The 27352-nt window shown below is 38.4% G+C and overlaps 1 protein-coding gene, 1 long non-coding RNA gene and 1 pseudogene across 2 annotated transcripts; 1 reads left to right on the forward strand and 2 right to left on the reverse strand.

Annotated features, from left to right (window-relative positions):
- The first annotated feature begins 13099 nt into the window (after positions 1-13099).
- On the forward strand, positions 13100-13801 carry LOC115741376. The gene is made up of 2 exons (XR_004015461.1): positions 13100-13236; positions 13422-13801. It is a non-coding gene; the product is annotated as an uncharacterized LOC115741376 (long non-coding RNA).
- Positions 13802-14429: 628 nt separating this feature from the next.
- On the reverse strand, positions 14430-17100 carry LOC115741358 (serine/threonine-protein kinase/endoribonuclease IRE1b-like). Its single transcript, XM_030675233.2, has 6 exons — positions 16542-17100; positions 15952-16079; positions 15670-15795; positions 15223-15337; positions 14932-15061; positions 14430-14695 (listed from the first exon to the last, which is right to left on the reverse strand). The coding sequence occupies exons 1-6, from the start codon at positions 16646-16648 to the stop codon at positions 14600-14602; spliced, it is 702 nt and encodes a 233-aa protein (XP_030531093.2). The 5' UTR covers positions 16649-17100; the 3' UTR covers positions 14430-14599.
- A 2669-nt stretch (positions 17101-19769) lies between these two features.
- On the reverse strand, positions 19770-21669 carry LOC115741357 (annotated as a pseudogene).
- Positions 21670-27352: the final 5683 nt, after the last annotated feature.

Consider the following 27352-nt stretch of genomic DNA (forward strand, 5'->3'; position numbering starts at 1 on the left):
AAATGATTGATAGGATATGGCCAAATCTCTAGATTTCTTATCTTATCCTATCCAATCTTATCATGACCAGAAATCTCGACGACCAAACGCAGCCTAATTGTCGTGATTAAATACGTTCCCAACCGTACTTAATAAAAAGACATTTCTTTTTTTTTTTTTGTGGGCAACTTATTTGTAATAAAAAAAAATTAACCAATAATTAACTGGACATGGTTCTATTTTAATTTTCAATGTCTTTGAGACAAATACTACTTTTTGTTAATTTATGATAACTTCGTAAATTTGGTTACCCGCGGTTTTCACCGTATTAGTGAGAATCATCTAAATGTACCTTTATGGGCAAATATTAATATGTAAAATTATGTGTGAATATTTTATAATTTCATTAAGGGTCCTGTTAACGAGTGTTCTGAGAGCTCTAATTAGGATCATTAAAAAAGATTTAATATGCATAGTAATGCTTTTTAGCAATTGAATAAGGAAATATTCCGAAAAATCTATCATAATAGTTTATTTAGAAAGCATGAGCAACGACTTAACATATGCCTTGAGGTCTTTTACTATTTTCCACACATTAACACTCGTGATACTTTGCCCTATTTTCAAAGTTTTGAAAAGTAAAAGCAAAGATTTTGGAATTATCGGCGACATATCGAGCAGGGAGTCTTGTATATCACGAAGGCGGCTATCATCGCATCACCCCAGAGGTCGCACAAGTTCGGTCAACCGCGATGGGCATTTGCCGATTAGTGGACATCCGTTTCTTTCAAAAAGAATGGAGCTCGAAAATTATGCAAATATATTACCAAAAGACATAATTTTTTTTTGGGGGGGGTTTGTTTGGCTTTCGACTTGTGCAAAAGAAGGTGAGAAGGAAAATGAGCTGAGAAAAAAGTGCAAATAATCATTAATTTTTCTGTTTATATAGATTTGACATTATTCAGCTAATTAACCATAGAATTAGCTAACTAATGGTCAAGAAGCTATCTTTGCAAGTAAAATAGCAAAATCGAGTCGTTGGGCAACCAAAAACCGGTATAATATACATACTTCTACGTGCTTCTGAGTTAAATGCACAACCTAATTTGCAATATGAATCACAAAAAGCACTTTAGAATCATGAACGTTTACGTATTTCTCTTGTAATTTTCACGAGTTAAATTTTTTTTTTTACGTGGCGGGAAGGAAATTTGAATGGAAAAACAAGGGGCATCTCGATTAGCTAACAAATAACATGGTATCGAATTTATTTTTAAAATTAAAAGATACATTGAATCCCACGTTTTATTTTATGTTAATGGTAGGTATTGGGATTGGAAACTCAGCGTAACAGAGGAACAATGTTTTAGGGGGATACCCTTCAATCTACTAATTAGATCTATTTGAATATTAGGATGCATTTGTTTGGTTAAAAATAAATAATTTGAAAAATATTTTTTAAATTGATTGCTAGCATCACCTGCAGAAATTAATGAATGATCGCTCGCGAAAGTGTTGCAGACATAAATTGTTATTAATAATGAAAATGTCTTTTATCGATTAATTATTTCAAGCGATACAAGTGATCATTTTTAAGAAAAAAAATTCAAATTATTCAATTTTTACGAAATAAAAAAGAATTTAGGGCTAGATAGGTAGCGTACCATAGTTAAGAATTTTTTTAATATGGCATGTTGCAGCCAACAGGACAAATGGAGAGTTAAAAAGAACAATCGTTTTGTCTTTTTCGCAGCCAAGATCGACGAGTAGCTCTCCATGCTAGTTGATCAATTCAACAATTGATATAAATCTCGCTCTCTTTATCGATATGATCCGGATAGGATTGAGTGTTTATTTATTTATTTATAGATCGCGAACACCCTTTAGATAATAAAGTACATGCGGCCCAAATAAAAAAATTATCAAAAAAGTCCTAAATTTTTCATATTTTTACCAATGCAGTCTTAAATTTTTTTAAATTGCCGATTTAGCCCTAAACCATTTCACATTTTGCCTATTCAGTCCTATTATCTGAAAATCGTTGATTGGCACCGCTACCACTGACGTGGACAATTTTAATAATTATATAAAAAAATTTAATTTTTAATTTTTTTTCTTTTTTGGGTTAGAGGCCGGCTACGGGCTACCCCGGCCGAACCGTGGGCAAGGGCCGCGAAGCCCTCAAGGGGCACGCAAGGGGGTCGCTAGGCTCTAACTCGAGAAAAGAAAAAAATGAAAAAAATAAAAATAATTTTTTTATAAAGTTATTAAAATATTATTAAAAATTATCTATGTCGGTGTCAACAATGCCACGTCAGCTATTTCCAGCTAATAGGACTGAATCGGCAAATTTAAAAAGTTTAGGATTGAATTGGCAAAAGTGTGAAATGTTTATGACTATTTTGACAATTTTCTCACCCTAAATCATAAACCTAAACTCTTTGGTGACCAATTATGCATCTATTAAGTCATTATAGCACGTGTTGTGGCACACCCTAATCTAGACAATTTTTTCTTGATCCATGGCATTGTTGTTGCCTGACTTGAGTAATCTCTAAATGGAAGGGATATAAGCGGACGTGATGCAATTGATCAACTTAAAAGGCTTGATTGCCCTTGTCATATAGAAAAAAAAATGGCCAGTTTATTTATCAAGAAATTGATAATGAAGGACACGTAATTTCTTTGTCGGTGAAAATGTTCAAATGCAGATTATTTTCGATGAAAATATTTTTGCAAATTTTTTTTTCTGGATGATACAAATAATGATCTCTAGAAAAATATTCCACAAATTGTTGACGTATACTCTGAGGCGAATTATTAAAAGAAAGACAGAAATTGCCGATTGGGGGGGCCCACTCCACACATCGGCAACAACTGCAATCATGTCCAAGCACTTCATCGCACATCCCGTAATCTTGTCCCCGTCAATTCTCGTGAAAAGATTTTTGGGAATCTCTTTATTTTTGTTTTATTTAACATTTTTCACATTACTTCCCATAAAATAAAATAATAATAAAAAACATTTCACATTACTTATGGTATTTCCCATTTAGAAAAACCATTGCCTTCCTCTGTTTCCCAAGAAAATGGGGGTGGCGGGCATATCCTTCCCGCCAATCCATTTGTTTCGGTACTTGGAATCTCTTTTTTCTGCCCAACTTTCCCTTTTTCTTTCCTAAGTTTGAGTTGCCAATTCACAAGGCGATAATTATTCTTCCTTTCGCTTCAATGGTCACGTCGCGTGATGGCTAGCGATGATTAGCCGCCCCCATCGATCCGACGAGCCTGCATTATAATGTGAATAAAATCATAGGGAATTTATCGTTTTGATATGGACATATCAAGAGATGATGTACTGTAAAGAATTTTGACGGGGTAAAAGAAAATGAGAATCGGAAAAACTATGGTGGCCCATTTATCTGCAGCATGGCCTATGGTTGGGCTTGAGGAAGGTCACGGCAAGATGGGCTTTGATGCTCTAACATGTCCCTGGGATTGGGCTTATGTCTCGTCACCTAGTTTGCATCGCGAAAAATCATTGATTTTTTAAACATCCTTCTTCAGATTTTGAACAAACCTTGCAAGCTTCGTGTGGAGATGTTCTTTTACGACCTGCGATTTCTTGTAGAACACAGAATAATCTTTGCAAAGACGAGGATAATATCACGTACTTGCCTTCCTTTGATTCACGGACTAAACATGCCAATTATAAGATACGCTTTTAAGATAAAAGCAAGAATATTCATATAGATAAATGTATTGCAATGAATTCTTTCAAAATCAAGGAGATTTGGAATCATACCTGATTTCTTACCATGATTATCGATTGCAGACTCAATTGAATTATCAAAAGTAAATACTAACCTCTGCTCCTGAAACATATGTAAAACTTTACCTGTTTCTCGCTACAGTTCATATTCATCCTTGATAGAGACTAGATATTTGAAATCTTCAGGTGCAACAACATCGATGAAAAATACAATCCTTGTCAATCCTCTAATTGCCTCATGATTTGAGTAGATTTGCAATCAAACATCGTTTGATGATTTCCTGCAATTAACTCATTTCCTTTTTGGTATGCATGTATTTGAATCCTTCCTTTACGTTAGAGCAAAATAAGAAAACTTTATAAATATCCAAGGATTCTTTCCGTAATCATATGGCATAAAAAGAAATATTATAATCAAATAACACTCCTTAGGTTTCACTTTGCAGTACAACTAACGATGAGAAACAATTCAATATGCCAATCCAAAATAAAGTCTAAATCAAATAATGATAGCATAAGATTCTTTCTCAACCATAATATCATGCATGAAGCAATCACTTGAAAGATTTGCATATTTGCAAAGCACGATAAGATCAGATAGCATCAATCAAATAAGTCGAATTGTATCTAAGCAAGATATCAATCAATCAATTATTTGAACCTATCTCATGAATGACAAAAAATGCATCACACGATTCTTCAGTAAAACAAAAAATATATCTACCACAACTAATTATTGAACAGTCATATGAAAAATTGAATCAATCAAAGCACAATATCAAGTACAATGAGAATTTATAGAAATTTGACATGTTCACAACGTAAATTGAAAATATAACAATATACCGATTTCTCTTTCTCTTCTCTTTAGTTCCCTGCAAAAAAAAAAAAAAAAAAACACAACTCATCTTTTCTTTGGTACCCAAATGAATTTGGGCCCTTTTACGTTAGAATATTTCGATTTTGAGGAATGCTTTTGCAAATGATTTTCGAAAACATTATTTGAAGAGTTATCCTTCAATCTTTTGTTGACATTTGGAAAACCATTTTTGATCAAACTCTTTTCTTCAAAAACAAGTCCAGATTTATTAAAACATGGAACTAGCATAGAAAGAATGTTATATGAAGATTTTGGACATAAAGAAAACTGTTTGGAAACTTTTGAAATTTCTTCTTTGAAATAAGTATTTTCCTTTGCAAGCAAATCTCGATTTTCTTTCATTTACAAAAATTCTGTTTGTAAATAATCAATCTTGTCATTATTTGAAATTTCATGTTGCTTCAATTTTGAGTTTTTCTTCTTCAATTCGGAGATCTTCTTCATAGTAGCTTTGTAATCACTTACTTCTTCTGGAATTTCAAAATGACATACATCAATTTCTCCAATTGAATATGAATTTGCCAAGAGACATATATTTGCATAGTCTTCATCACTGTCTTCACATTCAGTGTCATTCCAAGTCTCTGCTTTTAGAGCCCTTTTTGGACTTCTCATACTTGCCTTTCTTTTCTTTAGCAAAGGACAATTTGGTTTGATGTGTCACTTTTTCCTACATTCAAAACAAATCACATCTGTGCCTTCTTCTTTGAAGGTTTTCTTTTGATCGGCTTGATTGTATGGCTTATTCCCTTTATATTTTCTTCCATTGTTAGCCATTTTTCTGAACTTCTTTACCATGCGAGTAATCTCTTCATCGTCCTCTTCATCATCTTCATCTTTATCTTTAGAATCTGTCAACTCGGAATCAATATTAGTCTTTAATGCAATTGACTTATTATCTTTCATATCTTTTTCTTTGTTGACTCATTCTATTTCGTACGACTATAGAGTTCCAACAAGTTCATCAAAAGATAGAGATCTAGTTTGACACTCTTGGATAGATGGCTTGATGTAGTTCCAATCTTCCGTAAGCCGTCGAAGAACCTTTCGAACTTGCATGGGTCCAGCGACAGGAGTATTTTGCCGAGCAAGAACACCGATTAATATTTCAAATATGTCAATCATTTCAGCGATTATTTCATCCGACTTCATCATAAAAGCATTATAATCACTAAGCAGAATATTGAGTTTGGTCTTCTTGACACTGTCGGGTCCTTGGTATGTGACATGGAGTTTATCCCATATGGCTTTAGAAGATTCTTCTTTTGCAACATGATTATATATAGGAGTAGATAAAGCACAAAAGAGAGAATGAACAGCTTAAGAATCAAGTGCTTCTCTTTTTGTCCTTTTAGTTTTTGAAAGGATTGCAGTAGTGTATTATTTTCATTCCGGAAATGATAGTTGGCTAGTAGGATTTACTCCTCTTGTCACAACATTCCACATCAAGTTATTTGATGCCTTGAAGAACCACTTCATTTTGTTGCACCAAACATTCTAGTCCTTGCTATCGAAGTAAGGAGGCTTGTTGTTGAATTGTGCATCACCCGATCATGAAGAAATATTGCTAGACAGAATATATCCATAACTCGGAAGGAAAACACTTCAAAATGATGTGCAACCTGCTCTGATTCCAATTGTTGAATCTAGCAATATCGGGGTTAATAGGTGATTCTGAATTATTTTGACTTTAAATAGTGGAAATAAAAGAGTCAAATCAGATATCACAATAATTCGGAATCCGATTGTATGCGGTTTATGATTCTGAAAAACCAATATGCAATATTCTATCAAATAAAGTAAGAAGAGTTTAAGGATAAAGAAAATTGCACATGATGATTATAGTGGTTCAGCTTATATCAAGCCTACATCTACTCTCCCATGCCGATAGTCGATAGGTTGGATTCTAATAGATGAATCAATGGAGGCTTATAACAAGTAATGATACTCTCTTTAATAGATCACACTATCTTCTTTCAATCACTCTTACAAAGCCTTTTAGAGATTATAATGTTAAGCTCACGAAGACAAGTGTGTACAATCTGAAGTTCTCTTGCACTTTGAAATTTATGATTCTAAATTCTCTCTCCCATAACAGCACTAATGATCTCCTTTTATACTCCTTCATCCCCAAACTAAGCGTTGGACGGATCTATGGAGGATCGCTTTTTAATCTTTAATTGGACGTCTCCAATCCTTAATTGAACGAGACCGTATCTTTAAGATTTAGCAGCCGTTGAGTGATAAAAATCCAAGTCCCGCTGATTCGGTCGCCCATAAGACCAAATCTTTAATTTCTATCGGAGGATCCTTCATTGATGGAAGTAGGCTTGTCTATAGAAAGGTAATTTTCAACTTGAGATATTCTACGCTACATTGTAGAATCATCTTCCAAATCGAAGATTACAAATTTCCTTAATAATAGATTCTCAACCAAACATAGCATTCATCATCTATGGGTCTTCATATGAGAATTGTTTTTGAATATGACCGTATCTCACCGTATTTGAACAGGTCATCGAAATAGAACTGGTCTTTAGTGTCCGAACAAGTGTTTCTGGATTCTAAATATATTGTAGTTTTTGAACAGTATCCGGAAACAAATGCAGTCTTCACAATATGAGTATCACTGCTTATGAAAAACACGGAACTTGTTTTCGAAATCTGAACGGAGATAACACCGAGTTGGAAGTTAATAGTGTCCTTAATGCTCGCATATAAGTCTTCTTCAAAGGTGTAGTTGAATCTATATAAGTGATACTTCACTTAATCTGGATAATATTATTCAACTCCTTCAAAGATAGATACACGATACTCTTGAGTCTAAATATCTAATTAAGGTCAATATAAATTTCTTTTCTCGGATGCAATATCCAGAACTTTAGATACATAATTCGGATGCAATATCTTGAGCTCTATCTTCCGGTCCCTTCAAGTGTATTGGTAATGACGGCTCTATCTCGTTGTTTACCTATCCAAGGTCCTTTCAAGCTTTGCCGAACTTCCCGTTATAGGCTTGTTTACCTTTTATTTAGATACCTCCATCATATAGACACCTCTACGTCCAATGCCTTGTTCACCAATGATAGATAATTCATAACCTTAAGACGTTTTGTTAATACATCATATGCATAACGATTTGTGCTTCTTTCACCTGGCTTTGCTCAATCAATAAACACATTAGTAACCTTTGATTATTTTGTCATTTTCAAAACATCAGAGGAGATTTTCCCTTATAGTTTTCCTCATCATGGCGCTATAAGCAGCCTGTGGAGAATTTGAAAACTCATTGAGAAGCTGAAGAGGAGTACCTAAGTATTTGTCCTTATCAAATGGTAGACCAATAATTATGGGTTTGGATGGCGAGACAAATTTTTTTTTAAAAAAAAAATAGAGCACATTCTCTTTTAATATTGATTAGTACTCAGTATGAAGAAAATTGCAAACCGTACGGACAAAGAGGCCGTGGCCTGCCCCCTAGGTCTGCCGGTGTTCTTACCATTTTTGTATCAGTTGAAAGAAGAGGGTAGTTTTTTCTTCATTACCCACGACTCAAATCGTTTGATTGCGTCTTCATGCTCTACAACTTCCTGTGCCTGATTGATAGTCCCGACACATAAATAAACAACTACTCAGTAAGTTTAAACTTTAAACTAGCATGCAATCGCATCAAACTTGGCAGGATGCACCCGCCAAATTTACCTGTTGCAGAGAGGTAATTGCTTTCTATTGCTTTGATAAGCTGAGCTGCAAGCTTGTCCCCATATTTTACCCTGTAAAAACCACTGTGATAAATATTAATCTTGATCCAAGAGCGCTCTTTAAATCTTTCCGGATCCTTCTCCTCCGATAAGCCTAAGCTGTTGCTAGAAGAATTGAAAAGGTCAGATATGTCATTTTCTCGGCACCGTGTTTCCAAAAGGAACTTCTTCTGTATCTCATATGAACCAAGGGAACAATCCATAGCCCCCCACCAGCCAATGCAGATAGTATAGACTGCGACGGCAGCGAAGCAAAATTTCAGATTTCACTGGACACAACCACCTAAAATTTGAAAGCTTCTGCTATGAATGCCAGGCAAAGCATGTCAAACTTGATTCGAGCTTATAAACATTACAATAACACCTGTTCAAACTCCAATATATGGCCATTTAGGTTCACGGATATGAGTGGGTATCCTTGTTGCTTTGTAGTGCCCATCAGATTAGTTACTTCATCACCAGATACCTCTGTCAGAACACTCCATAAGTCTCTAGTCTTTCCATTTTTCTATGCATATCTTTTCATGTATGAGCTCAATGATTTCAAGACACAGACAATATTGCTGAATATCTCCTTCTAGTACATCAATCTACTGAAACTTGCACTGAATCGGATAATGAAAAGTATGACTCTTGACTCCAACCATTCATCATCCATGATATGTACTAGATATTTCGATATAAATATCCTATTTACAGTAGTGGAATATCAGTAGTGCAAGGTCTAAAAAGATTGATTGAACTAGGTCTCGGGCACTGAAAATAACCAGTTTAGGTTACAGGAAGTCAAGTGCTATATCAACATGAAGTATATTGAATTAGAGCTCTGTGAGATTGACCTTTCCGGTTCTTGATTTGGCCCTTGAACTCCCTCATCAAGATTGCCACACAGCAGCAATTCATAGTTGCTCCACGAAAATCCGGTTGCTTCCTCGAATTTCAGTTTGGGTTGCTCTTGCTGTACTTGGGTGTCCATGGGCTTGACCATTGAGAGCCCTCCCTCTTCTTCTGTGAGCGAATTAGTTTGGTCGCCTTCGTCACCATCTTTGCTGGGATCTTCCTCTGTAATTGGGTGGTGAGTGATGGGGTCTAGTCCAAGTTGCTTCAGCTTCTTCTTGATTCTCGTGTTCCACTGGTTCTTGATCTTGTTGTCTGTGCGACCGGGGAAATGCGAAGCGATCTTAGACCACCTGCGTTCAAGGATCAAGCAAAATATACTCGAATGCATCAGGGCCATTGAGCGAAACTCGTTATATATCAATGCCGCGGCCCGACTACTTGGCTAAGCAGACAATTCATATGCCGTGTCTCTTTCTATGTCGCGAGTTATTCCTGACATTCCATGCCCGAATGATCATAGTTCTTGACCATTGTCTGAGTTACATGTTTGTCGAAGTGTTTGGACAAACAAACCAACCCCCCCGCCAAAAAAAAAAAAAACCAGTAACTTACATGTACTATTTTATTAGACACAACTAGAATAACGCCTGAATCACGAGGCATCCATGTAAAAGGATATGGCTACTAGAATTGAAAATGCGCACGCTTTTGCGATACCAAGGCATGCTAAGTTGAAAAGTCACATGTGCCAAGCACCCCGGGTGAAGTCTGCTCACCATTAGGATCGGATGAAGGTCCGGATTGGTCGGTTGAGGATAAACGCCCCGATTGCATCAAGCTCAGTCGGTGGGAGTGCTTTGAGCTGCGGTTGGATGTCGGTCGTGTATGGGTTAGTGAATTGCTTGCTGCAATGTAAATATGGCAAGCTTTAAACCTTAAAAGATAAAATAAAGGAACAAGCCATAGCTTGGCCAGATGTCGTTAAAGGTGAAGTTTTCCTAGAACCTCGATGTGTCAGACAGGAAGGGACTAACTACCACCCTATGCATTATTTTGTTGGCATGTTCAGGGAATAGGGCCATGCGGTAAGAACCCCACCATTTGGCGAAAGCAAAGGTGTTACCAGGATGGATGTTATTGCCAAAGAGAACGCACCGGTTGGCAAAGAATTCCTCAATTTCCTCTTGGCAACGGAAGGCGTCACGGGAGTGATGGTACCGAATTGCTGGAAATGGGAAGTGAAAAGAAAAGATGCGAGGCATTGGCATACATTGCATGAGTCCAAAATGTCTGGCGCAATATTGAGGGTGGTACACCGCAAATCCTGGCCGAAACTGTTCCCAAGAGGGTAAGTCAATACAAAGGTCCGCTGTACTAAGGACCCGATCCGAGAAAGTGTCTTCATCTGAGATGTGATTATGGTCGGGGTGAAATTGTTTGCGGAAAATATGGCAAAAATCGTGATACACCATGATCACGGTAGGCGGAAGCCGAACGAAGTGATAGAATGGGCTTATTCCTTTGGGGAATTGGGAGTTTGCGACGACAAAAGACCAGCATATCGAATGAGGGCAAAGTCCTTCAGATTATCTTTCCTAGGTCTTCGGGATGGTGACTCCGCTTGTCCTTCAGATGTGCTTTGAGCCTCCATTTGAGCCTCAGCCACAGGATTAGCAATATCTTTGTTGGCAGAGGACGTGTCAATGGGAGGATTGATATCTAGCGTCAGACAAGATTAGATCTTGTACAAAATGTATTCGATGTAAAGTAAAGGGAATTCGGGTCATTTACCAATGGCGGCCGTTGTGGAGGCTCCAATCAAAGCAAAAGAATTCGAGTGCCTTATCAATTCCGACCTCGCACCAGACTTGCGCTTTCACAGTCTTGATTCTATTGTACTATTGAAAGAAATTAGAATCGAAAGAAGGAAAAGACCTGAAGCGCGACGGTGACGACCACACTGACCAATTGAATTTGGTATGCCCAAAGGGCGATTTCTCATCTTTGCACCGAGGAAAACAACCTCGGACGGACATTGGGACCCTAGGTTTGGCAAGACAGGGACCCAACATTCCCCTCGGCGGACTCGATTTGTCGAAGGTAAGCAAAGTGCCAATAGCGACACTTTTTCCTTCACCATTGACCAACGCCTTGTGCCGAGAGATATAGTCCTCTGGTGAAGGAGTTTGTTGATAAGTTCGTAATGCTGAAGCCACGGTAAACAAGGCACATCTCACGCAAAACGACAAAGGTCTATCACGAAGAGGCGGTAATAGAAGTCGTGCAGATTTTCAAACGTGCCCAATTCTTTTGGAGGGGGGTTGACATCGAAAATCGGCTTGAGCCTTGCTTGGTCATGGAGCCTGCGGGAGGCCACAAGGCCCATTAAGATACCCGCGTTGGTAGCCGAGATACGGCAAACCAACTCCCGGTCAGGAAGGAGTGCAGGGCAAATAGACGCTCGACTAAAGGAAAACGTCGGTGACACCATTATGTCGGTATATGGCACCGACGATTATGCGGAGCGGTTGAGTATGTGTTTAAACCGTCTAAATGATAAGAAGAGCAGTTACCGAGATAGATCTAGAAATTTCGAGATAAGGTGCACGTGAAGAAACCGTAGAAGACGGTTTTGCCTTGTGCTAGTTTATAAATAGTTGGAGATAGCTCTTTGTAAGGGGCCAATCAATTAACAATCAAATATTTATCTTTTACTCTGCAATTTATCCTATCAAGCATTTACCTTTATCGCATTTTACTTTATTGTCTTGTTTATCGCTTTTAGCCATTTATTTACTTCATGTCCAGAATAGTTACAAGAGCCCGTTTAAAACAATAAATCCGAAAGCTGGAAGCTTGTCGGTGAAAGATCTTTCATCGCGGATCATTTCCGGTGAAACAACTTCTATCTCTTTTTCCTCTCCTTTTGGTCTTGTCTTCAAAGCTTATGAACTGATTTTGTGAGTAGTTCGGTATTGAGTTGTCCAGAATGTGATTGATTTGCGGATGGTGGGTTTGGTCTTCAGGTACATATGTAAGCATGCTTGCTGTTATTTCCCTGTTACTCTGCACGGGGAGGATATACAAGCCTTTGATCCTAATCTCGCCTATGGTCTGTCCCTCGCATTCTTCTTGTTCTTCCAGTTGAATTAATAGAAACTAGGTTGGGGTGAAAAGGTTGATGAATATGGTATCAATGGAGAACATGACTGATTCATCGGTGTTCATGTCTAATCTAATTTGCCTTGGAAATATAGGATAAAACGTTATTTGAAGAGCAGGTTGATGAGGCCAGCTTTTCTGTTTCTGAACTTCTGATTAGTCTATGAACTGTGAAAAGCAGGCGGCTAATGCCCAACCTTTTCTTCTTATGGACTTCTTATTAGCCCTAGAAGTGCAGTTAGATTTTCCCCCCTTAGCCATTGCAGTCCTTATGCATTTTACGGAGCCTTTGATTTTCTGTCTAATAATGGAGTTCTGAGATGTATATGGACGTGGTTGAGTCTCCCACCGGCAACTAAGACAAAACTTCATTTCCCTCTTGTATGATTGTGCCCGGCGGTGTACAAGAGACCTTCCTCATGGAGCGTCATTCCGAGGTCTAACTTTCCGAACTCCCATCTTTTCTTGTCACAGTTCAGCTCACTCTATCAGGCAACATGTTTTGCTGAATATTTACGCCTTTTTTGCCAATTTTCAGTGAGATCAAGGACGATGTTTGACTGTGTGGCATGATAAATGGCATTCATTAGTTCACTTCCAGCCTGGTGGAAACTTGCATCTGCAATTTCTAGAGCAATTAAGCTCACTCCGGTTTTCTTCTGGGGAAATTTTTGGGTATGTGTGACTCTCCTTGCTGAATTAAGAAGTTTAGATTGCGGGGTTGTTGATGATTTTCAATGAGTCACACGTCTATAGTAGAACTGGAATGCACCTCCACATGCTGTAGTGTTTTACAGCGTTCTCTTCACAGGTCTCCTTTGCCCTTCCAAAATGTGGAAGAGGTGCAAATTTTGTCAGTTTTTGTCTTGTGAACATATTTTGCTGCTTTTCTTTTACCTGACTTCACATTTACACAGCAAGAATGGAGCTCTGCACTGATTCTTCTGAACAACTCCAAAAATTGGATTCTTCTAAACCTACCATGTGGTTTATACTGCTGTTTATTATCTCAAACTCCATTTGGCAGGTCAACGAGGTGCACGGCAAGTTTGTCGAAGCATTCAGAGACCGCTTCGAAAGGCACAAGGCATGCGTCGGCCATGCTGATCTTGAGCTGAAAATTCTTTGAACATAGCTTCGATTCGTTTTCATTTACTGGAGACCTTGTTTGTATGTTTCAGTCAATTTGGACTCATATAACCCTAAAGAGAGGGCAATTGGATTCACTGTACATTCCAGCATCCCATGTCCCATCTGCAACGTTGATGTTAAGTCTTGTTCCTTCTCGCTCGCTTGTGGCTTTGGGAGTAAAGAGAGAGACTTGAATGGAATCCTAAAAATCCAATATGTACACAACCTTCACAATCGATTACGGTGGGTACTATACAGAATGTGAGTGTTTCATGCTTGGTTTGACAACGCAGTTGTGGCTTTTGCTCCTCAAGATCCTTCCAACATCGACATCTAGTTGGCCCTAGTATATCAGGGGCCTTCGAGGTGATGCAAATAGTCTCTGAATCTTCCTCTCTTGCTCACCCTGCACTCTCATGCGCAGTCTCTAATTATGCAAAATTATAGCGATGATGGAAGTATTGCACTTAAATTGAAGGGCCGCATGAATTTTAACATGCCCGTAAATTACCCATTAACACACATGATAAATTTTTACGTACAATGTTGTTCCAAGCCGAACTTGGACTCCATCCCTTTGGATTACACGAGTTAATGTTGCCTCAAATGATTTTTCCAAGAGCTACATCCTCTGAAGCTTCCCTTGGGGCACTCGGTCCAGGTTTACTACCTAGTATTTAAGCCTACGGCATGCCGACTGGTACATCCATGAGACCAATGTAAATCTAACGCGATATATTTACCAAATTTTTCACAATACCGGTTCGGTTGCAAGCTCTTTCGCAGTAATGTATATGAAAACTAATGTCCTAACATACCATCCTAACTTTCAAACAAACCATGAATATAATCAGTGCCAAGATGAAACCAAGATGCACAAGCAATATCACTGCAAGCAGGCATCTACCATGATGCAAGTTCAGGTTGACAAGCTGAATAAATGTCGTTACATGTCAATGCTGTTGCTAAAAAGGGCACGACCAAATATCTGGCTGTAAAACTTTGGCCATGCGCAATTGACGCCTAATTTCTTCCTCAAGATCCTTCCGACAGAGATCCCAAAGGGTGAAAACATCACTTAAAATATTTTAAGTACTTCCTAAAGACAACTTCTTTTTTGCAGAATAGAGACACCACCTCCATCAAGGGTGCAGGAAATCGTCCCATCTCCTGCCACAAACATCAAAGCACGAGCCTTGTATGCAAGCAGCTACGGATGTCATCACAACTCTAGAGATAGAGAGAAAGGGCGAGAGTACCTTCTCCGGTTTTAGAGCATCCGTGGAGTGTGGTATCTTCACTGCTCTATCCTTGGCATCACTTAAAAAGGACCGTCTCGTCTCTGAATTAATAAGAAATGGATGTTGAAGCACCTTTGATGCCTTAGAGAGAAAGAGCGAGAGTACCTTCGCTAGTTTTGGAGCATCCGTGGAGTGCGGTATCTTCACTGCCCTATCCTTGGCATCACCAAAAAAGGACCGTCTTGTCCCTGAATTACTGAGAAATGGATGTTGAAGCACCTCTGATGCCTTTGGCCTGCCAGGTACTTAAAAGCAATTAACTATTGTCCAGAATGCTCAAGCAAATCAATTACATGAACAAAGCTGAGATGGACCGACTTCCTAAGTTCGAAAGCATCAATTGGTGTCACGTCTATGACAATTAAAATTCAATTAGCTCAATGAGAGCACTCTCACCTCAATATGGGGTCCAGGTTTAGTAATCTCGATATCAAATCATGAGCCTCAGGCATGGAGGCCAGCAAGGATAGATCCATGTTGTTGTTCATGATATTGAAGTAGGGTGTTACGTCTCAAGGATTGCAAGTATATTCACGGCGCAAAAACATGCCTAAACAAGGCTAAGGAGATTCACATTCCATTTATGTCGAGGATAGTAATCGGCATTAATAAGGATAGTTATCTATTAGTTTCTATCTAGAAGGATAGCCATCAATTAGTTTACATTTATCAATTAGTTTCTATCTATAATTGATATTCATATGTGTACTCGGCTATTTAAGAGGCCATTACGTTACACTAAAGAATCAAGCAATCACAATTCTATTCCTACCTCCCTTCCTTCTTTCTCCTTCTCCCTCTTTTGTTCCTGCTATATCAACTATTCTCTTAACATAGGGATTCTTCCCAATGGATGTTTTCCACCGGTGACACAAAAGAAGAGGACACAACCAAAACCAAACATATCAATTGCCGGAATTGAAGGACGAAGATATCTATCACGTTCTTGCCATCCTGGGGTTCCATCATCTGCAAGACACACATCAGACATCAACAAAAACATAAAAAAAAAAAAAAGGAGGAAGAAGAAGCAATCACCATTGGGACAATGTATAGATGGATATGATAGATCCACCAGTCAATGAAGAAAGGAGACAATGGCATTAAATCTGCGTGAGCACTAACTTAGGTCAGTTCCTAAATTAGATAGCTTAGCAACTAGCGGTTTCCCCGTAATGGAGATATTTTGAGGCTTTAGGTCCCGATGGAGTAATCCCAAGTCATGCATATGGCCGAGTCCTGATACCACCTCCCTGCATAGGGTAGACATTACGAATTAAACAAACAATGCAACCAAATAGTATCTTGGCCACTCAAAATAATTGGAAACAAAATTATATACTAAGCCATACCCCTTTATAGAGTAGAAATTACGAATTAAACAAACAATGCAACCAAATAGTATCTTAGGCTACTCAAAATCATTGGAAACAAAATTGCATATCCCGTATCAATCGCATCATCATTTACTTTATTGATGCACAAGGATTCCGTAGCATCTACCCATCTCTATCAAAAAGAGAGAATGTATGCCAATTCTACCGAAATGGGAAAACCAATCGCTACGTAATAGACAATACCCAATTGATTTCCAGGGGAAGACAGCTACAAATACAACATCTGTGCCAGCAATCTCTATGAAATCATTCTGAATCATGTAGGCATATGTAAGCGAGGTCACTACAAATACAAATCCGAAACAGTTAGACTAATACCTCATCAGTTTCAGCAACAAGGGTGAGGGACGGCCACCATCGGTCCACAAGCTAACATCCTGCATCGTATCCCTAAGACACCTCAACCTGCTCTTATAGCTAACCATTGATGGTGAATCATCAGGCGAGACACACAAATCTGAAGAATATGAATGGGGTGAGAGTACTCGAATCAAATCATACAAGCTGCAAGTACAGCGCTCTACAGCATAATACACGAAATCCTTGTCGCCCTCAGCTGCCCAATACCGAACAATATTTGGATGTATCAACTCAGGAATTCAATAGGCAAGAGGAAGCAGATCCGCTCGGGATCGTTTGACCACAACAGGTATGCTGTCATTGTAGAAGCCCTCGAACTCTGTGATCCCACCACTTCCCATACCGATTGCTGTATTTGATAGGAAGATCTTACCAATCCTAGTCCCCCCAGTGCCACCATCAGGAGGAAGAAATCCCTCAGCCATATCGCTTTCCGAGTCGACGAGTAGATCGCCAAGGCGAGAGAGAGAGAGAGGACAAGGGCGAGGGCGGTGCTTAGGTTACGGTTGCAGAGGGCGAGACGGCGACGGCGACGGCGACGGCGACGGCGACGGCGACGGCGACGGCGACGGCGACGGCGAGAGGGCGAGGGCCCCTCCAATACTTCGAAAGTACCGGACGTTTACCTCAAAATAATGGCCCTTTATCTTAATGCGTCGCTCACCCTTAATTATCATTTCTGTTAGCATGTCTAATTTTGGGGAATAAAAGTATATTTTCCTTTTTTATTCTTGAAATGCGGTAAAAAAAAAATTTAAAAACATAAAAACCGGAGAAAGCTAAAACTAAAGTCCTAACTTTACACATATAAACACCAGGAATAATATTTAACGAAGGAACACACGTGAATTGATCGTTATTGTCTATTTACCTAATGTTCAACTAGTGTGAAAAATGTTGGACCAAAAAAAAAAAAAAAAACTAGTGTGAAAAATGGTTGGTGAATAAATTTACTTAAAGAAAACATAAAAAGTTATGATGCCGAAAAATAATCAACCAAAATATAATACGATCTTTTAAAATACTTTTTTTTTATTTAGCAATCATTTTTTTACGATAATCACCTTTTAAAAATACATAATGAAAAAAGAGACATTTCGTTGACAAATTGAGATTTACACTTTTACCTTCGGGATGAGAAGTGAGAGTTGGGACTTAGCGCAGAAACGGGAATTTACTGGGGGGAATAGATCTCCGATTCAAGAGCAAAGTAAAGCGGCTTAAGTCTTAAATTTAAATATTAAGTGTCCTTTATTTAACGGCAAATTTACAATTTCGAAGATATTTTAAAAAAAAACTACTTTTTCATCCAAAAAAAAAAAAAATACTTATATTATTTGTAAAAGTGAAAGATATGTTTCATCACTCATGAAAATTATCAATGGCGTTAATATTCTCCTAAAAGCAATTTTTGAATTTTTTGAGTCTTTTGAGAAACAAAACGAGGTTTATAGTGGCCAACATGTGGTATCAGAGCTTTTTCATAGTTTAGATCTCAAATTTTCGGTTGCTCCCGTTGGGAGATGTATGTCTAAAAATCGAAATCGGAGATTTATGGACGATTTTACTAGAGAGCGCAAGCAATTGAATAACACAAATTATATCAATAATGCGCGGAGATTTGTGGAGGGTTATTTAGCTAATCACAAAATTGGTAATTTTCAATTAATTTACTTTTATAATCAAAGATACGAATATTGAAGAAATCATTGTAAAGCTAGTCATTTAGCAGTTCATAAAATTTCGTTACAATTGGATGCAAATTACATTTACGGAAATTTCCAGATCAGCCTGCATTGGAAAACTGCATTTCCATTACACCAGATCATAGAAATTTGTTAGAAAGTTCAATTGTGGAGCTTTTATGTTCTAAAGGATTTATAATTCAACACAAATGGGAGATAAGGGCTTCCTAATTGAAGTGTTGACAACATCAACTAAAACATATGGAGTAAAAATAGGATGTTCTTCATCTCTTAGCAAATAGAGAAGAGATCCTGGCGGGATTGAAGTGATTGTAGACCTTGACGGGCAGTTCCCCCGATTACCATTTTGTGGAATCGATTTTTAGCGAGCAGTTTCCGATTTCAAGGTGTGAACCGCCTACTGTGGAACCAATCATCCCTAGTAAGCACTAAGTAGAAAAGAAATTATATCCTTGCATTAGTATTATATGTGCATTTGACATCATTAAAAAAGTCGATAAGTACACATGCCATCAATCAATTTCAAGCTATAAAAGTTGAAATGATTTATTTCTCTATCCTACACGATAAGGTAATATGTTACTAGTCTTAGAATCATTACAGTGGAAGATGATCGTGAAGATGCTAAGATGTGAAGCAGACTCCAAATTTTATTTTGTCCAAGATATCTGTGGCATGAAAGAATGAACTAAGTTTCAGAGATTAACAAACAAAATCAAGAACTTGACACAAAAAGAGAACGGCTCTTCCAATGAGCAAGGGAGAAGCAAGAACTTGAATCAAGTAGCCTTCGGCAACACGAAAAGATAAAAGAAAGTCTCTAAGTCCTATCACACATTTTCCTGCTAATTTGCTGCATATGCAACAGAAAGAGTTTCCAAGTTCAAAGACTAGCCTATGGATAAGCCGGATTATTAGATTTTGCAGTTCGAGATAAGCAAGACTCGTCACAAACTGGTGACTCAAGCCGATGAATCACTTGCCATGGCAAGCCAACTTGGATTGTATCCCTTTTTCGTGCATTCATCTACTGATACTTCGAGCTACATTGTGTATACCGTTGCAAACAACAGCATGAGAAGTGCCAAAGGAGCAACAAAGTAGTCGAACAGATACAATTTCAGAGAGATAGTCGTGAATTGTGATTCACATTGAGTTTTTACTAGCAGCTCTTTCCATTAATACTAGCTGTTCATATGACAACTGGTTACCCTTTAAACTGACCAAACTAAGCTTTCCTATCCACGTCAATCCAAGAAACACTGAGAAAATTCCAAAGTGAGGAATGAAACACAAAGGCTACAAAGCATGGTTACTGCTGAAATCATCAGTTGTTGCGTGAGAGATAATTTTCAGCCGGACTTCTCAAAGGAGAAACCTTTGAGTGCGCATACCTGGCGAGAATCTCAGCCATTCGCTTTTCAGCGTTTTTCTTCTTCATTTCCCATATCGGGATTGCAGCAACGGCAGTCCGGATCTCTCACATGACAGCTGATGTAGAGTTCATCATAATCTTCTGCTCAGCAACAACCCGATCTTTCGCCTTATTCTTCGACTCGAGGTCACGAGCAAGTTCAGATCTCCTAGATTGAAGCTGCACGATTTGTTCATCTATTTCTCGCACAAGAGATGACTTGGAATCTATCTGAAACTGTAATTCTCCTGCTCCCTTCTTCAGCTCACTGTACTCCCTCTTTATAGAAGAAACCCTGTCCTTGGCCTGAAGATCTTCGAAAAATTTGGTAGCCTGCTCAGCAATTCCCTTAGCGTGCAGGAAAACCTCGCCTGCTTTGGGGATTTCTTCAACCAACTTCAACTTAAGCAATTGATCGAAAGTTGAGATGGGATGGGCCGTTAGCTTCTCAACTGAATAACTAATCTCCTCCAGGCACTCTGAGGACAGCAAGCATGAGAAATCCAAGGCAAGAATGGAAGAAAGCTTCTTGCAGTGAGTAGACATTTCCTCTGCCATATCAGGACCTACATAAGTGAAAGGAGTCCGTGCCTGAGCTTCAACATTGTGCTGAGAAAGAATACGTTCCAACGACTTCAGACAGTCATCAACATCTTCTTCACAAAATTGAGCATGAACTTCCTGGACATTTCACATATCTTGCGCCTCAAAATCCTTGGATGCATAGCAGCTGGAACCGAGACTTTGGTCAGAAGCAAAGTCCTCAAGATCAATTTGCGGATCAGAGCCATGTTCTGAAAGTCCACTTCCATCGTTTGTACCATCATCCGTTAGGGAAAACAAGTCAATTACAGACTCGTCATTTCCGGTGCTGGCTGGAGCTGGTGTTTTGTAACTTTCTCGCGTTCTGCACCTAGGAAAGGCTTGTGACATAGCTGGTCTTGTTTTTTCCAGCATCTTGGAATTACAGGGGGCTTCTTTCATCCTCTTAGATGCAATTTCAACCGGTGGTACCTGTGGAGAGATATCTGGATGCAAATCTGCAAGTCAGAGTGATCCAAAAATAACCGGAACAACCAAGAAGTCGAACGCTATCTTAAATTTTGCTTATCTCGGCTCAGCTCGACAATCTTTGCTTGAACATAGCAACCGGTATACACTTCTCCAATGACAAAGTGATTAAGCCAGAATACATAAATAAGATCTATCACCTCTGAGAATTTAGCAAATGGGTTTTCCACCAGCAGTGGCAAATGACCGAGTCCATAAATTTTCTGAGCCTTATTGTTATGTACTATCAGTTACCTAGATTATAGAAGGCATAGTGAAACAAAGAGCAAACTTTCAGTCACATCACTTCCCCACTAGAAGAAATGCCGGAATTCATACTTGACCCAAATTCCCTTTACGGAAATAGGAGGGTCCTTGCAGAATTTTGAAACTCACCACAGAGATGAACAACCAAGTAATCGCAAACTAGAGTTTATACAAACGTTATGACCATCAAAAAGACCTCCACGTTCAGAAACAGTGGACTTCCGAATTGACTGACAGGTCAGGAACGACATAACCAAAACTATGTAAGACTTAATCCTCACCTTTGCTCCGGCGCTGTTCCGTAGAGGGAACCTTCCAGAGAAAAGAAGCAAATAACTCCTCAACATCTGCGTTGGGAAACTGCGAAGAGACGTAGCATTTGAACGAAGACTTGCTCCTAAAGCAACTACTGCCATGGACACAGAGACGCTTTGGAAGTAATAAGACCGTCTTGATAGCAACCACAACGAAGGGTCCTGCTGCCAACCCACCAACGCCAATTATCCCCAGGATTTGGCCAATCTACGGGAGCATAAGGCAAACCTTCGCCCGTAGCATAAGGCTCGATAGGGTATGGGCAGAGACTTTTCAGCTTCATTGCCTTCTCACTCGAAACTTCATTTCCCATTACTTGCTTCTCCTTCTCCATGATGCTCCTGAGTTAACACGACAAGCAGCAACCTAGCAGTAAAACGCCATCTCAGACGACATAACACGTTACAGCATAATGCTAAAACTCCATACCTGAAAACATAACTAGCTCCTATCATCAAAATGTCCTAATCCCCACAGGTATTCGGTCAAAACAGGCTTTTGAAATGCCCATCCCCCGGTTCAGGAGAAAGATTGAAACTTTAGCAAGGTAACCCCTATTATATTTCAAGTTCAGAACGCGAAGAACGATAAAATGATAAGTCAAACAACAATCCCCACAAATCTAAAGGGAGGAAGGAGTTATAGTCTGAAACATGCGGAAAAAAAAAACCTAAAAGACCAAGAAATATTCGAAAATAAACGAAAAATGCGAGTAAAAATGAGACCTTTAAAAGACTTGATGCTTATGAGGAGATGGCAGAGCCGATAAAGAACAGAGAAGATCACAGAGCCACAATCAACGTGTGCACAGAAAAAAATTTACCCACCTTGAAATGAATGCCTTTACCTCGAGACTCGGAGGTCGAAGATGGCTGAGAACTTTCTGGGTCTGTATAGCTTTCGTTTCTTGTTCACTGAAGCGTTTCTGAAAGGAGAAAGGAGGGAGATACTGTCTTATTCGTACGCCAAGCCGCAATGACCCTTTTGCCCCTGCATGTGCGTGGTCAGTGCCTTTTTTTTTTCTAGAAAAATATATTGGAAGTGCCACAACTTTTGTGTGACGTTCATTTGAGTGTCATAACTTTCAAAACGTTCACTTAAGTGCCATAACTTTCAAAAATTATTCACTTGAGTGCCATGTTGACGTGGACGTCGCAAAAGCCGACGTGGCTTGCCTAAAAGCTGACGTGTCTTGTCGGAAAGCTAACTTGGCTTGCTGGAAAGATGACGTGGCACCCCGGAAAGGCGATGTGGTACGCCGGAAAAGTTGCTGTAACACTCAAGTGAACGATTTTGCTCCAACGTGACACTCAAGTGAACGATTTTTGAAAGTTATGACACTTAAGTGAACGATTTGAAAGTTATGGCATTCAAGTGAACGCCGTACTGAAGTTATAGCGCTCATAATGTACTTATCCCTTTTTTTTTTCCTTCTTTTTTTTGGGCTACGGCGAATTTTTAATTTGCTGTGAAGTCTGAGCAGACTCAAGGAAGGTATCATGAAGAGCATCACTACTACTAATCTCATCAACATTTTCAATGGCACCGCCAACCCCCCCACCTTGTTGAAAGCTTTCCTTTGTGACACTTTGGGCGCTATAAGACACTAGTGTTCACCATTGTTTCCTCAGTTCTGGTAACAATGGTAATTCTCTTTTCCACACATGCTAGCATCTCCACATCTATATGACTCGCTCTTCTTAGGTAACAAGTACACATTTAAGTTTGATTTCAAACTACGTCAGCCGCAAGTCCAAAGATGCATATAGACGTGGAGAGAAGAGCAAGACATGCCCCAAATCTAATGCGTGGCAAATGGCTTTCCTCCTAAGTGGGTTTGGTTTGCTAGTGATTGGTGCTGCTTGTATTAGACCATGTAATCTAGCACCTGGTGTCGATCAGTTCAACCCCAATACAAAATCCGAAAGGTGTTAGACATATGCCCTAAAGCAACCATGTAATAATTACATGTTAAGGATTTCGATTGTACTTTATATTTCTTATGCAATTAATGGCAAAGACGTATTCATTCAGTTGTCCAATTATTTATATATGAATCATTCCATAAGATCGGTTGTGATTGTACCTATTCTTGAGACATCAAGAATGTCAATGACAAGTTCACAATTATCTTGAATCTTTAAACTGTTCCCGATAGATGGATTATTTCTTGGATATTAATGATCTTGTTGAGACCGGTGTGTTTTTAACTTCATCATTAAGTGTTGAATATTTGAGGGAATGCCGAATCACGAGTCATTAGATAATGCCCGAGTTAGAACACAAGTACTTGTACCATATAAGTTAACCGAACATGACAAGCATTAAACGATTAGCAACATGGAAGCTATTAGCATGGTCAATGTCTTATTATTCATGATTTGGTCTTATGTAAATAATCCTTAGACCTCGAGCACAGTCTTGAGTTGTGTTTTGGACTGCTATGGTTCACGAGCACGCGTATTGCCGGTTCATTGATCCGTCTATGTACTTGATGGTCTTAGTTCTTTCACATACGAAGTTACACGTCCGGGCGAAATGGAATCTGTCTCCTTGTTACATACAAGGTATAATAGTGATGTCCTATGCGATCTAATCGCGCCATTGGATTGAAATTCTCAGCCAAGTTTGTAACCGAGAATGAAATGTTCATGTCTAGTATAAATGCATGTCGATTAGATTTGTGCATATGATCAAATTGGTGGCTTGACAAATATTCCATGGTCTTTGTTTGATCGGGACATAATAAGACAAAGAGATTGAATTATACTGTAACCAAAGTTGACATGTTCATTATGTTTTTAAATCATTCACACTAGTTGGGTAGCCAAGACATATTGTTAGATATCACTCATGGCTTGTAGGACACGAAGGTTGATGGAGACAATCAATTCTCTTGAAAGTACTAATATGTTATTATATGTCTTATTGCCAGCTCAATAATGAACATTAGGATGTCACACACCTTAACCAATATATGATGATGTTGAACAGAAAGACGATATTGCAAATATATTTGCAATCACGGTTATCTAAATAGTCGGACTGAAATTAAATTAACTAGGATTTAATTTAATTCTTATTTTTGGTTATTCCCATATGTGCATATGATGCGCACGCACGTCCTAAATCGACACAAATTGTTGTGCCCGATTTGCACACATGTTGATTATCTTTTATTTTGTTTTAATATACATATGTGTGTATATATGATATACGTATATATATAAACAAAAACCAAAATTAAAAAAAAAAAGTGCACACAAGGTCAATAGAAGTTTCTGACCTTGTGCTTTCATACGGTTAGCGAGTGCATTTCGAGAATGCTGTTCGAAATATCATCTCCATACCTCGTTTGGATAAAGAGACTTATGAATTTTCTTTTGTTGACAATGTATGTTCTATTTATTATAATAGAAAATGTATTGGTTCGGGTGTGTTAATCAATAATCTTTATACCATTATAATATCTAGTAATGCGATTACAAATATTAATAAGCAAAATAATTATGATGTAAGTGCCATAACTAATAAACACTCTAGAGATAGCACAAATCCAAAGTATGTTTGGTATCTCCGGTTAGGTCATATTGGAGAAGACAGAATCAATAAGTTGAGTAATGACGGATAAATTAATCCATCCGGTTTTGAGTCGTACTTGACTTGTGATGCATGTCTTTTAGGAAAAATGACAAAATTGCCCTTTGTGGGATATAATGTGTGAGTTGCTAACATATTGGGATTGATACATACAGATATATGTGAACCAATTACGAAACCCGATAGAGGCGATTATTCATACTTTATTACCTTTATCGATGATCATTCACGGTATGGCTATTTGTACTTAATAAAGCATAAATCCAAATCCTTTGAAAAGTTCAAGAAATTCGAATTTGAAGTTGATAAGCAAATAGAAAAGAGTATTAAGGCTCTTCAATCTGATCGAGGAGGTGAATACCTTAATACTGAATTCCTGGACTATTTTAAAAGCAATGGAATTTTATCATAGTGGATACCTCCTGCAACTCCGGAACACAATGGTGTATTTGAAAGAAAAAATTACACTTTATTAGATATATTGCGATCTATGATTTAGAATAAAGTGCCCCCACAAATTGGGGACCAAGTCTTGGATCATGGCTCAAGGGAGTTTATAATCACAAATTGTATGCTGTTTGTTATGGTTGTAGAAAAAGGCTTTCCATGTCAAGAATTTATTATGTGGCAAATTAAGTATATATTGTATATTTTGATCTTATAATTCATTAAGTTCTTTAGAAGAGTAAGTTGGATACGTGATTCCTTAATATTGATTGTGGTACCACTCTAATTGTTTCATGGTTTTGCTTAACCTTGCCTCATGATACGCAGTTGGTCACAAAAATTACTATTGATGAACCTCACCTTGGACTAAAGACGAAATTCTCTTTTACAATCCCGGATCAAAGGTTTGGCCAAGTGAGTGATAATGTATGTCTTTCTCTCAAAGTTACTTTTTAAAGCACAATTTACCAAATTGCCTTTACATTTCTCCAAAGCACTACCAACGGCCTTATGGTGTGTCAAGATGGTAGATAAAGAATGATGCTAGCCGGCATTACAGTACCTTTGACGGATGCCCACAGAATGACGAAGGTGGAAAGTTAGGCAATGCTTCTAATGACATATTCAAAATGTAGAATAGCTTGGCTGAAGGGACTAGCTATTCTATCTATCATTATATTGTTATGTGTATATCGGATAAAATCTGATCCGATAGTCATGGGAGTATTGTTTTTTAGGGAAGTTATGGCAATAGACCTGTCGTGGTAAAGCTGCTTCACCATGAACGTTGGCGGGTAACGAAAGGGATAAAAGACACTCTATTAAACTATCATCGTCCAAATGTCATACTTTATGAAGGTGTGCTGGAAACGAAGCATTTTATATTTGTTTGCCAAGATTTTTGTAATGGCGGCAATCTTTTAGACTTAGTTCAAGCGGTTTACGTAAATAGGGACTTCTCTTCTTTCCCTAATATAGAACATAGATAAAAATTGGAAGTTCTTAGGAGGGAAATGGAGAATTTTGAATTATGAATGGCTAGTGGGCATCCGTCATTGCTTTTGCCAAACCTAATGAGCTAATTCTTATTACTTTGAAGACTTCGATTATCTAAGATGTTACTTAGTTGTTTGGTTTTTTTATTATGTCTACTTATGATACGGGGAAATGATATTAGGATTGAGTAATTTGCATGGATTAGATATCATCGAAGGTGATGTAAGGCCCAAGAATGTCCCGATTACTAGGAGCAAAACATTATCGGTCAAATGGACCGATATAGAAATTAGCAGATTGCCCATTTGGGAAAATTCGGATAATGGTAAGTTTGATCTTCTACGCTCATTTGCGATTTTTTTTTTTTATAAATCTCTGATGTGTTGTGAAACCTCGGGGTGGCGAGCACCGGAGATGCTTTGTCCTGGGGGGTAGCCAACAAGAGAAGCCGACCTGTTTAGTCTTGGGTGCGTCTTCTTCTTTCGTGCCACCTCTGGAAATCACCCTAATCTACTATATGATGAAATGGGGCATCTAGGTCACGGTAGAATTGAGAACCTCATCGTAGTCGTAGCCACTTCTAGTGAGGCTCGTCATTTGATTTGGACATTATTGAACCCGGATCCTAAACAGAGGTAAGAGGGCGGTTTCATTAAGCTAATATGGTTTTAATATTTTCATAAATCACACTAATCAATATTTAATTGCTTCTATTTATTGGCAAATAAAAAATATCAACATGGATTGATCATCCCATGTTTTGGGATTCTGCGAAGAGACCGTTGTTTCTACGTGATGCCGGTGACAAACCGCAATTAGAACAATTCGCTTCAAATCTTAGGAAAGAAATTCATATGGGGGCAACATGGATTCTTCCCGGTCATAAAGATTGGTATAGGATGGTGAATGGTGATATTTTACTAAACTTATTTCCTCATGGGCTCGGTGTGCACCACGGTTTTGCTCACGTAGCA

Source organism: Rhodamnia argentea, chromosome 8, assembly GCF_020921035.1.
Source record: "Rhodamnia argentea isolate NSW1041297 chromosome 8, ASM2092103v1, whole genome shotgun sequence".
In the NCBI taxonomy this organism is placed as follows: Eukaryota; Viridiplantae; Streptophyta; class Magnoliopsida; order Myrtales; family Myrtaceae; genus Rhodamnia; species Rhodamnia argentea.